The 12,971-nt window shown below is 36.4% G+C and overlaps 2 protein-coding genes across 2 annotated transcripts; one reads left to right on the forward strand and one right to left on the reverse strand.

Annotated features, from left to right (window-relative positions):
- Window positions 1-739: 739 nt before the first annotated feature.
- On the forward strand, window positions 740-4,916 carry LOC132622027 (ribosomal RNA-processing protein 8). Its single transcript, XM_060336536.1, has 9 exons — window positions 740-936; window positions 1,016-1,077; window positions 1,508-1,559; window positions 3,463-3,577; window positions 3,669-3,763; window positions 3,861-3,967; window positions 4,056-4,170; window positions 4,254-4,298; window positions 4,381-4,916. Exons 1-9 carry the CDS (start codon window positions 784-786, stop codon window positions 4,450-4,452), a joined length of 816 nt encoding a protein of 271 aa, XP_060192519.1. The 5' UTR covers window positions 740-783; the 3' UTR covers window positions 4,453-4,916.
- Window positions 4,604-12,697, reverse strand: LOC132622028 (uncharacterized). Its single transcript, XM_060336537.1, is given in 23 exon segments — window positions 4,604-5,594; window positions 5,681-5,810; window positions 5,892-5,964; window positions 6,052-6,218; window positions 6,443-6,566; window positions 7,487-7,543; window positions 7,630-7,718; window positions 8,102-8,213; window positions 8,304-8,384; window positions 8,533-8,591; window positions 8,664-8,709; window positions 8,825-8,891; window positions 8,979-9,043; window positions 9,309-9,361; window positions 9,811-9,877; window positions 9,977-10,037; window positions 10,988-11,030; window positions 11,278-11,321; window positions 11,504-11,523; window positions 11,526-11,576; window positions 11,691-11,752; window positions 12,240-12,348; window positions 12,350-12,697. Coding segments are annotated over 23 exon segments (1,869 nt in total). The 5' UTR covers window positions 12,500-12,697; the 3' UTR covers window positions 4,604-5,455.
- Between the last annotated feature and the right edge of the window lie 274 nt (window positions 12,698-12,971).

A 12,971-nucleotide genomic window follows, 5' to 3' on the forward strand; every position in this document is an offset into this window, starting at 1 on the left:
GCAGCTACTTCTATTTGGGAAAGTTTATGGAGTAAGAAACTTGGGCCATACTTGGCCACAATAACGAAGAAATTGCAAGGCTTGACCTTCACACCTTCAAATGGGCTGGTCTTTAATGCTTATCCTTTAAATGAGCTGGTCTTTCATTTTTGTCCTTACCTAGCAGGGCATAAGTGCATTATTTGTGGAGCATTATGATATGAAAATGTAAACTTACGTCCCGTGAAAAACTTGTTTCTTGTGAGGGATAAAAATCTTTTTTTTTTTGTTTTTTTGTTTTGCGTGGATCGCTTCATTTCGGTGGTCTTTAAGTTTTGCCCTTCACTAGGGACTCCTTGATCACGGGTTCGAACCCCCGCTCAGTGAAAATTTAAATTTTTTTCCGCAAGGCAAAAGTTGTAAAAAGAGGCAGAATTTCTGCCTTAAGGCAGAATTTGCAAATTCTATCCATTTCTATCTTAAATTCTGCCTTAAGGCAGATTCTGTCCTCAGGCAGAATTTCTGCCTTAAGACAGAATCTGCCTTTTTTCTGAACTTATGCCTTGAGAATTTTTTTTTTAATTTTCGTCTGAGTGGAGGTTTGAACCCATGACGAAGCGGTCCCTAGTGTAGGGCAAACCACCATTTTGAAGGCCAAAACTTTAAAGACCAGCATAAGGACTAATGACCCAATTTTATAAGAAATTCGGGCTCTTAAGCCCCAGTATGTCTTGGGCCGACCGATCTTTGGTTAGTATCCCTAAACAACAACAACGGTGAGAAGCGACAACCTGAATAGCTGGGATGAAGAAAGAAGAAAAGCGAAGCCGTAAACGCAACAGAGGAAAAAAACTTCCCAAAAAATCTTCTCCTTCTAACATCTCCGACTTGAATCAATCTTCTGCTTCAAAAAATGCTATCTCAAAAACCAAAAAATCTTCGTCTTTTCTCGATAAGGTTGCAATTATATTTCTCCGTAACGTATATTCATATTTGTAAAAATAGTTTCTATAATACTTGTGTGTTGTTAACGCAGATGAAGGCAAGATTATCAGGAGGCCACTTCCGTATGCTCAATGAAAAGCTCTACACTTGCTCGTACGTCTTCCTTTTTTCTTATTCTTTTAATCTAATTGAGAAAAACCACTAAGGTTTTTTTACATATTTATGAAAAGAAGTTTTCTCTCTTCGTCCCAATTAACGTGGCACCATTTGACTAAGCACGGAGTTTAAAAAAGAAAGGAATACTTTTGGAATTTGTAGTTCAAAACAAGCCTTAATATTTGTGTGACTGTAAATATCTCATAAAGTTAAATTGTTTCTAAATATTGAAAGGTGACATTCTGTTTGGTACACACTAAAAAGGGAAGTGCCTCATAAATTGGGATAGAGGGAGTAGCATTTTTGTTAGCTAATTCTCCCATGTTGCTGTAATTTTGTTCCAAGATTGAGTCTTTTGTGATGATATGGTCTGAATTACTTGTCCCTGTGGAATGTTGATTTAATTGCTTTGTTTTTTTAAATGCAGTGGAGATGAGGCGCTCAATTATTTCAAAGAAAATCCAGAACTTTTTAATGTGGTAAGCATCATTTTTTGTCAGTTAGATTTATCATCCGTATTTTGCACCTCTATTTATACGCGTGATAACTCAAGGTTTTTAGAGTTGGTTTGACTTGAGATCGCTTTGGACTTAACTTGACTGCAAGAGAGTTAGCGGGAAAAAAAAAATTAGGTCCTTAAATTGTGCAACAAGTTGAAGACAAGGTAAAAATTATCAAGGACCGATTAAAAACTGCTTCAGATAGACAAAAGTTCTATGCTGATCTTAGGAGGCGTGAAATTGAACATCAAGTGGGTGTTTAAGAAAATTATGAGATTTGGTTAAAAAGGAAAACTTAGTCCTCTATTCATTGGGCCTTCTGAAGTACTTGACAGAGCTGGCCCGGTTGCATACCGACTAGCCTTACCACTGAGTTAGACAAGATCCATAATGTCTTTCATGTTTCTATTCTTAAATTTTTTTGCTTTGATCCGTCCCATGTTATGGCCGTTGAATCTATTGAAGTCGATCATCATTTGACATATGAAGAAGAACATATCAATATCTTGGCACACTAACTTAAGGAGCTTTGGAACAAGAGATTCCTTTAGTGTAAGTCCTTTGGAGAAACCATTCTATTGAGAAAGTGCTTAGGTTTGCTATTGAGAGCTTTAATAAGGGAGATAAAAATGATGATAAAGAAGATAAGTCGGGAAAAATGATGTCTTACTGTGACAGCTGCTCAGAAGGGGTAAAAGTTTTACCCTTCTTATCTAAGGCTAGAAATTAACCTCAAGGATCCAATGGCTAATATAAGGAGATTGGCAAATTTGTACCATAACACCTACTTTTTAGAATCTGCAAAGAACCAATTCTTGGTTCCGCAGATTTCATAATAGCCTCCACAAACTACTTACTGACCTTCTTGTTTGACTCGTAGACTATCTTCCCAGCGAATTTATCCAAAAAAGAAAAATAGAAAACTATCTCCATAACTCATTAATTGTCCGTTACCTGGTAGAAGTAATTCCAAAACTAATCAATTAAATATCCTAGAATTTCTAAAGTGTGATGAATTTGTTACAAATATATACACGGAGAATAAATAAAAATCTTTAAACAAAAGAGTTGTTAAATAAAGTGAAAATTTGGATTTCAATAAAGGATGAAAAATGTTCAAACACTATATAATAAAAATATGACCAGTTATAGTGTATATGACGTTTCATCAAAATTGAAAAGAGGCGGCTTTGGATGAGGAGAAGTAAAAAATTGAAAGGATAAAGGTTTTACATTTGTTATTTGTTGTAAGGACTAAAAGAGGATGAGAAGTAAAAACAAAGGATTATTGCACCCCCTCTATCCACTATTATTTTGTTCTATATGGACTCTTGGCCTCATATTGCTATAAATTTATTACTTCGTTTGTCCAATATTACTGGTATTTGACTGAACAAAAAGTCGAAGATGTTAAATTGACTTATATATTGTGGTAGTTATAGTTTAGAGAAAGCATCATATCAAAAATTAATGTTTGGGGTATTTAATGAAGTTGAATTCCTGAAAGTTGTATAGGAATGAAGGTGTTAATATTTTGAGAGGAAAAAAAATTCATATATTTAAGCCCACAGGCGGGCAGTTCAGAAGACTAAGTTTGTTACCAAGTATGGCTTGTGAGAACAATTACTCCATTTGTTTCTCCCTGACCGCATGTTCGTAACGACAGACTAATCACTCCTAATAACATTTTTACTGTCTTCCACAATTACCCTTGTGGGATGGCTGGTTTACATCCCCTTCTAGAATTGTATGGACTGCAACTTCTGAGTCTGATTCAACTTCAGCTTTTTTTGCAATTTATGAAATATCCTGGAGTATTTCTTGTTAAGTATCCATCATCCTGTAATGATCTTCTTGTTCTTAACCATACTTAGCTGGTCAGTATCATGCAGGGTATCAAGAACAAATGTTACATTGGCCAGAACAACCTGTTAATATAATCACAAAATGGCTAAAGGATCATAGCCCTTCATTAATTGTTGCTGACTTTGGCTGCGGTATGGGTTTCAAATTATCAGGAAGCTACAAATTTCATGTGATTGTCACTTTTGCAGTTGAATGACTCATTGATTGTCCAACTTATTTCAGGAGATGCACGGCTGGCAAGAAGCCTGAAGAACAAAGTTTGGTCCTTGGATCTTGTTGCAAATGATCCTTCAGTAATTGCTTGTGACATGTCAAATGTATGGGCCTCGCTTGGTGTCTTGCCTTTAAGTTTAGTATATTGAATACATTAATGATTAGGAACATTGTTCTAAATTACTGCTGCTCTTTTGGCAGACCCCCCTAGAGTCCTTGTCAGTTGATGTGGCCGTCTTTTGCCTTTCATTGATGGGAACTAACTATCCAAGCTTCCTTCAGGAAGCGCGCAGAGTTCTTAAGCCCAGGTTGGCATTCACTACTTTCTTATATTGTAAGATAAGTATCTTCATCCGATGGTTTAGTTTATGAACTGAGTTGGATGGTTGTTTCCAGGGGGTGGCTTTTGATTGCAGAAGTTAAAAGCAGGCTTGATCCAACAACTGGAGGAGCAGATGCAAACAAATTTTTGAAAGCTATTTGTGAGCTTGGGTTTACCATCGAGTCAAAGGTCTCTTCCGACTCTTTTCATTATAAGTTGATGAGTTGATGAAATCTACTATCAACTTCTAAAACTTATATATGTTTCTGCAGGATTTCTCCAACAAAATGTTTGTGCTGTTCTACTTAAAGAAAAAGGTTAGATTTGATGCATAATTTTGTTATGGTTCTTCCATTACACAGAAAGATGTGCTAATTGCTTTTGTCCCTCTCTCAACAGGAAAACCCGAATTCAGTAGAGAAGGAGCTAAATTGGCCTGAGCTCAAGCCTTGTATATATAAACGGCGCTAAGCTTGGTCATAATATGGCTTAAGACTTCAGTGTAGTCCTGGTCCAATCTGGAGATGGTTTAAACTTGTCTCGATCTCACTCGTTATTTAAGCCCGTGCTCCCGAAAAGGGAAGGGAAGCTCTGCTCAGTTTTGCTACTTTTTAAAGTGAGGAATGAGAAGGTCCTTGTGCCTTGTGGAAAGACCAGTGTTATTAAAAGCACTCTTTTCTCGCTTACAGCAGTGAAGTGATGAGTGAGGGGTTGTCTATTTCATGGACGGCGTTATGTGTGTTTCATAGACGTGTGCGCTTAAAACAATGACACGCTGATCCTACGAGAAGTGGTCAATTCTTTAAATCTCAATTTTGAGTTGGATTAATATTAGCATTATTGTATAATGGGTTCTGAAATTAGTTATTTAAATTGAAAATTTGAGGATTATAGTACTAAATTAATATATGCTTGATACTCTTTAATCTTTCTAATTTGCGCCTCAATTCAATAAAGTGTTTGCTTCAATGCTCGTTTTCGGGTCAAGTCTTGTGGATCTAATCGTGTTTTTATGCTTTTTGATGATAACATAGGAAAAAGATACAATGAGATTATCTAGCCTTATAGAACAAATGCTTTATGTATTTGCTTGTCATCTCAAATGCATTTACCAAGATCAGGCAAGTGCGAGATAAATGTACGCAAGTACATAACAAAATTTTGAGGAATTGAGCGTCTACACAGATTAAGAGTAAATGTTCAATTCTAGTTGCTCGTGCACCAAGTGTCTTTTGAGGGCAATGCAGTCCCCAATGTTTGAAACTATTCGAGAAGACTGCCTAGTATCAAGAGGCTTATCACAAGCCCACATTGATATCCCTTAAGCCATTCAAATGTTGTGTGTTCCAACAATCATCCAAAACTTTACTCTGAATTGTTTGAGTTCTTCAATCTTCATTGAACAAAAGCACTTGGCAATAACTGGCATGTACAAGTAGTTCAGGACCAAATACTAAGGAACTGTGCTTTAGTCTTATTTGTCATCAATATTCAAGTTATTCTGCTCCAATTTATGTCCAGAAATATATAATAACAGAAGAGGAGCAAAGAAGCCAATAATTCCAAGAGCAGCAGCTGATACTATGCAGAAGAGTTCTTGGATCCTAGGTAACCTGGATTAGAATATGAACAAGCAATTAAAATTATTATTATACTCATGGCCCATGGCATATCATAGGTTCGAGCAAAAAGGGCAAACCTTGTGATATACTCAGAAAGGAAAATTTTGGAGACCATTTCATAACTGAAGGAGGTAACAAAGCTTGAGATGACACAACAGAAGCATAGAAGCAAACCAGGACTTGTCAATTCATGAAGAAGGAGAAGTCCTGCAATGTAAAACCAAAATTACATAAAACAGAATTAAGAGATTAACTGTTTTGCTGGACTAACATACTTCTAAATTTTACCTCCAACCTTCCTTCGAAGAAGATGGATCAGAGTAATGAGAGACAAGGCAGCTGTGAGTGATGTTGAAAGTGCCTTCATAAATGTAAGTAGCTATGAGATTTTGTTAAAGCATGAATATTATCTACTATTTACTGCAAGAAATAGGTAAAGATAACTAACCAATCCTTGCACTCCAATATGTAATCTGTGAACAAAGAACCAATCCAAGGTCGCATTTAGAGCAATAGCTCCAATACTAACCAGGAAAGGTCTAAATCCATCTCCAAAGGCATAAAACACTGCAACTAGCAATTCTCTGACAATCAAGAATGGTGAGCCAAGAGAATCTATAACAAAGAAAAGAAGTCAATAAACTATAATTTTTCTTTTTTGACAAGTACATTTAACAAGAGAAGTTATTGTAGCTTTCCAGCTCTTGTCTGATGTCTAGACATGGATTCAGCCCTCACGAGTACAAAGGGGCTCTTATTTATAAACCCCTCATCCGAAGTACTCAAAAAGTATAAAATTGTAATTCAGACACCCTAATATGAATTGATCCAATACTTACAGAAAAGGAAAAGAGAAGAAACTAAAGCACTTGCCGAAGAATCAAATGCATATCGCTCAAACAAGACACGGATGATTGGATCAGCTAAGCAACTCATGACAGAAAGAATCGGCAAGAGAAGCACCTGTAACAAAAATGGAAAATGGTTGGACAATCAGAAACCAAGTACATTTGGTAACTCACTTGTTGGTGAAAAATCTTTATATTTAGTTTTTATATCTACACTGAACCATTACTGAAATGGCCCGAATAGAGTGGAATGGATATAGAGAATTCATATAGTTGACTCCAACTAGTTTGGAGTTGAGTAAGTTGATTGATTGGTTGATCTACACGCATCATTACTATGTATTACTAAGAATTTAGTTTTGGAAGAATCCAACGCAAATCTATTCACGAAATCAGTCCGTATGAAGTGACTCCAACTGCATCCTCTAAATCTTATTTGGACGGCAAGATTCCCAGGCCAACTTTGAGGAACCTGCTAAAGCAAACCTAAGATAATGAAATGCCTACAGGCCAGTGGCGGAGCCACATAGAGCCGAGGGGGCCCCCTCGGCGGAAAAAAACTCTGGTTTTACAAGGTTAAAATTATTTTTTTATGTATATATAGTAGATGTTGAAACCCCTTAGGCTTCTTCGTATGTTTACTTTCTTATATTTTGAACCCCCTTGGCGGAAATCCTGGCTCCGCCACTGCTACCGGCATTCTGTCCAAGTTAAAAGAGGAAAATGATATCCCCAAACTAACTGTACTATAATATACAACTCGTTCACTTCTGTTAGAATATGGGAATAAAAGATATAGCATCAAGTTAGAACGCAATCATATTATTGACTTACATAAATCTGCAACCTTGCAGCACAGAAAGGGGCGATATTTTTGGGATACCCCAGAAAGAGAAGTTGGTTAAAGAAATAGAAGAGTACAGCTCGAGATCAGAACAATAACTGTCCATTTCTTCAGAGTTCTACTAAAGTTGCACATATATTGATCCATCACTAACATCAAGATGAATATATTTTTTGAGATAAAGCTCTAACCATGCAAAGCAGGACGGCTCTGTTTATCTTCTCTACCAGGGTTGACCACGACTCTGTCTGCCAAAAAATCTGGAGTTAGAAGAGTGAATAGATAACAACATAGTGTTAAAAACTGATCGCCACAAAGCCAAAAATATGATCACCTTTATCAGTCCCGAAATTGTGGGCAAAAGAGGCAGTATAACCATGCTTGAAAGCAACCCCAAAGGTGCCATGACCAAAAGGAAAGCATCTGATAGTTGACCATGTCAATGATGAAATGACAATTAGGCAGTCACAAAGAAGAACCAACAAGACAATGGGAAAAGGGAAAGAGTATAGCAGAGCTCTGATGCAGTAAAAAGGATGGATAAACTAGTGTCCTGCAGGGAGGCTTTAAGAACAATTGCCTGAATACCTTACATTTTGTCTCTTTTTTTAGCCATATTGCCAAGGCAATAACCTCATCCAACATATCAAAATTTTCATTTTGGATTTCTGCATTTTTTTTACACACTATATGTCCTCAACAAAGAGGAATTATAGGGTATTCTTCTCAATACAAAGAATTATAAAGGTCAAAAAGTTGTGCTTGATTAGTATGGACAATGCCATAAAAAATTCGCTTTCACTTACATGAAAGACCAGCAGCAGCAGCAGGAAAATGAGATGCAAAACAGAGGTCAGTAAATGATGCTATTTGTGCCAAGCCTGAACTGAATATTGCTGGTACTAGTATCGAGAAAAGCTATGAAAAAAGAAAAAGAAAACGAAGGAAAAGTGATCAACAGCAATAAACTGATTGAGAATGAAATGTGAAATGAAGTGGGAGGTCTACGTCATAAATATCCCCGCTCTTCAATCCGTCAACCCATGATTCTGAAATAACTTCATGCCATGTTCCCTTAAGCAATAGTACCTAAACTCAAGCATAACATTTATATGTAAGAACCAAGTATATGTAAAATGTGGAACACAGAAATGGAAAACATATATCATATCATGATTGTCTTTTAACCCTAAACAATAAAACTGGTTATAAAAAGTTGGGCGTGAGCAATGCCTACCTGGATAATCCATTGAACGACTGCACCAAGTGAAGCTCCGCAAGACAGAAGAATACCGCCTATTCAAAGAATCTAAAACTTAAATATCATTCTCATGTAACATCACTAAAGTAACTGAGAGAGTACTTTACCAGAACAAAAGGAATCCGGTTGTCTGCTAAAGGAGTAAAAGAGGCACTGCAAAATAATTAAAAGTGCTACATATGTCAGAGTCTAAAAGAATCTACCACGATATATAGAAGAACCAGTTTCAATGGCATGTTACTGAAGCTAGGACAAGTTAGAAATTTACACTGGCAATCAGGAGCAAGCTAGACAATGTGGGGCTAATGGCAGGAAATACATTTTCTCCTTTTGCACTAGAGTGGGAAAAATATAAATATTTATTGTTAGGTGTTCAAAGAACAACTAATAACAGGACAATGAAATAAAAAACATTATGTTACCTCATATAACCAAATCCAAGCCCAACCGGGCCAGCAAAAACTATGCAAGAAGTCATTATTTTCAACTGAAAAATATGTGAAATTTAGTTAAAACAGTAAAAAATCAAAATCTAAAAGGTGAAAATACCCATTGCAGAAATAAAGACTAGCAGTAATAGTATACTCCAATTGGCATGTTGATACAGAGAAAAGGAATTACGCGTACAAAGGGACTTATTTACTTTTAGGTCACAGAAAACCAAGACAAATAACAGACTAAACAATCATGGCCAGATAAGTAAAAGTAGGAAGAAACTCAAGTTGAAATTTGCCGAAAAGTAAATTTATTACCTGTTGGATAGCTAGTCGGCTTGTTATTCGGCCTTCTGTTGAGGTCCACAGACAGAGAATGAATGAATGAAGTGCAATCAGCAAGAGAAAATCACAAGCATATAAATTCTAATAATGCCAGTAAAAGAATTTTCTTGTCTAGATTAGTTATGAAATACTGGCAGTACAACCTTCAGTGAGAAGCAAAGGCAAAATAAAGACCCTGCACCTTGGCATGAGCAGGGAAATTAAGAATCAAATGTTGGAAGAAGGCACTGGAGATCTTTGAGAAAGAAAATGAACCTAGAGAGGTAAACACGTAGCATAAAACAAAACCCTGTTATAGGCCGTTCATCATGAGCTATTAGTCAAACTACTTTGAGAAAAAAATTCCATTTAATTGGTTCCAAAATATCAGTGCGGCATAAATGCACAATCACAGTTTAGAAAACCAGATCATTTCCATCGTACTATTTTGCGATTTACATAGCACAAAAATCAGTTGGATTTGGATCTTCTTACCCTGGTGCATATGTATGAATTATAAACTCGGAAAATATGAACAATAGGGCAGCCATCAAACCTCCTACCTGCATGAAAGTCATTTTGTTGCTAACTGCTAACACATTGTTTAGCTGTAATAGATGAGTTTAAAAAAGGTACTATGAAAACAATGAGAATACATATACCAGGATTATGAGGGTATTTGCATGCTTAAATAGCTTCTTCAGACGATCCTCTGGAAGCTTACTGAAGATCGTCAGTCATGATAAGTCAGAAGTAAGAAATGTATTCTCAAGACTATCAACAAGGTAAAGTGGAAATGCTTAAATACTGAGAAACTAACTCAAAGTCTTTAAATTTGCTTCAAAAATTTATAAAACTTAAGGTTGCGATGAAGGATGAAAGATCATCCAAAAGAAAGGAGAAAAAAGAGAAAATGCAAAAGTCATCACATAGCTTGCCCCTTGTCCAGAAGTGCCACTAGTCATACCTAATATCAGGTAGATTTAGATACAAAGAGAGAAGAAAAAATATCATTGTCTACACCTGCATTTATTTCTGGAGATAAGCATCTACCCGCAGAATCACTCATTAGCAAGTTAGGTAAGCATTAAACAGGCCAGTCGACAAAGAAGCTAAGTTTTATGTGTGTAGAGGACTAGAACATGGATATACAGCTCTTTATCTAATTAACTGAGTTGGTCTCCGAGGTCTAATCCAGAAGAACTTCAATGTCGAAAGAAGGGTAATGACCAGAGGATACTACACGTAACGTAATTTGTCATGGTATTTGGGTGCTTGAGGACAAGGAATCCTGGGTTATCACACGTAGCGACACATAAAATTCAAGTATTGCATGCTTCCTGCTGCTTTAGCTGAATATGGAGACAACAGGGATATGATGTCATTGGCTCCTGGTAAACACAGTGACGGAGCCAAGAATTTGGCAAACGGTGTGCAAATTTTCTTCTCACTTGTGTTAAGGGTGTGCAAAATTAAATATATACTCATAATAGCTAACTTTAACCTATGCACGCCGCGTAATTTTCCGGCGAAGGTTGTGCACTGGACCACCATTCGCCTAAGGTGGCTCCGCCCATGGGTAAACATAAAATTCTGTAGCAGTGAGATTGCAGAACACTCTGAATGCAGCTTTAGCAATCAAGAAAGTAGCAGATACAGAGATATCAACTAGCCTTAATGTAGCTGTCATTGTGATGTGAATAGGACCATTAACACCTGCATAAAGTAAGGAGTCAGTGATCAAAAAGTTCCGTATCATCTCCTAGACAGGAAACATAGTAGTCAACAACAGGATGCAAACAAACACAGGAAGATAGCGACAATGGCAAGAAATCTCGTAAACTCTAAATAAACATGCATACACGAACCAAGTGAACCCAACTCTAAAGACCATGTTAATATGCTTTATGTCTTGTTATTCTTATGGATGGATAAACCAGCTACTTTATTATTCTCTACTCACCACCAAGAACTGATGCAGCAAAACCGGGCAGCACCACAGCATACCTGTAATTAAAGCACCATTCAAATCAAACTAAATTGGTGAGGAGAGTAACAACTAAATATCAAGAAGTTTGACAAAGTACAAAGCTTTGTTAGAAAATATAGCACACTCTCTTGTTTTCCTAGAACAACGAATTTGTCCTAATGTATTGGAAAAAAAAAAACTAAGTCTTGTAAACATATACCTGAATGCAGTTATTACAGGACGTCAGGACCAATCCCAAAAGCTGAAGCTATTACAATTTCCCTCACTAATCCCTACATGACCAAAAATTGAAAAACCGTAAACAAAAAACAAAAAAACTATTGAGGAAAAATTTAAAAGTTTAACAGTAAGTACAATTGAAAAAAAAATGAATACGACATAATAACCAGAACTTTGCTAGTAATAGTGGCAACACCAATCCATGTCACATTTCTGACCAGCAACTTACCTACATAAAACAAATTAATAATAAATGATTAACATACACAGGTATAAAGATGAATACACAGGCGGCATTGCGAGTTAACATATTTTATGTAATTAACTTAACTACCTAATAGACGAATAAAAACACACGCAAAAAATTCCAAAATTGGAACTGAAAGTGTCTAACCGGAACACTTTATTAGGAGTTGAGGTGTTCAATTTGAATAGGGCATAGTTCGAGTGTCTAAATGGAATATCCTGACAAGTTTAAGGGACTACATATGTATTAAGCCAACTAATAATAAAGGATTAAAATACACATGTATAAATACAAAGGCAGATTCAAGATTTAGATTCTGTGGGTTCAATATCAAGAATTTTAAAAGTTATGCGTTCATATCTACTATATATATAATTTTAATAATTTTTTACACATAAATTTATACTCCGTGTCGAAAGTTGAACCCCCGTTTAATAGGCTAATAAATATAGGTTTGTAAATGACGGACCAGGTGGCAATACAAAGTCATTATGAGTTGAATCACAATTAAATGCATTGTTATCGTCGCTTGAAGATTCCGGTGAATGAGAAGACACGTGTCTGCCGGATATGGTACGGGATTCGCCGGAATTTACAGGGAAGGTGATGATTTTTTGCGAAAAGAGAAATGGAAACAATTCTGTGAGAGTTAACTAGTTGAAAAGACGATTTAGAACAGATCGGTGACGGCGAATAACGTTGACTACAGTCAACTAGGGTTGAATACATTTCCGGCGGTAAACGCAACGGCGGCAATTACGGCCGTTAGAGCTGCTGCCTTGGCGCCAAAATAGAAGGGCCGAATTTTGATGATTAAGATTTTGGGCCAATGCAATGGATATTGGGCTGATTAAAAAGCCCAGTAGGTTGGTGACAAAACTCATTAGCACTTTCCTCCCTAATTTTTGTCCCTCAAGACTAACAATTTTTTCGCAAGGCATAAATTTATATTTTTGTATCACAATACATATCTCACAATCTTAAAGAACTTATGTTCTAATAGGCTTGAGTTCAATTTTGAAGAGCAAAAATTAAAGACAAACCCATTTGAAGGAAAACCGTGCAATTTCTTCAAACTCTACATGAATTCATTATCAATGTTTGAACCTTCCTTGCCGCTGGTCGAAGTGCTCATATATCCTATTTTGGGATCATCGAACCTTCCTTGCCACTGGTCGAGGTGCACATATATCCGATTTTG

This window comes from Lycium barbarum, chromosome 12, assembly GCF_019175385.1.
Source record: "Lycium barbarum isolate Lr01 chromosome 12, ASM1917538v2, whole genome shotgun sequence".
NCBI classification, from domain to species: domain Eukaryota; kingdom Viridiplantae; phylum Streptophyta; class Magnoliopsida; order Solanales; family Solanaceae; genus Lycium; species Lycium barbarum.

Excerpts from the sequence above, each read along its gene's own strand:
- LOC132622027 (XM_060336536.1), top strand. The coding sequence starts at position 784 with ATGAAGAAAGAAGAAAAGCGAAGCCGTAAACGCAACAGAGGAAAAAAA. Across the intron at positions 1,078-1,507 it reads GAAAAGCTCTACACTTGCTC|TGGAGATGAGGCGCTCAATT; the intron begins GTACGTCTTCCT and ends TTTTAAATGCAG. Across the intron at positions 1,560-3,462 it reads ATCCAGAACTTTTTAATGTG|TATCATGCAGGGTATCAAGA; the intron begins GTAAGCATCATT and ends TTAGCTGGTCAG.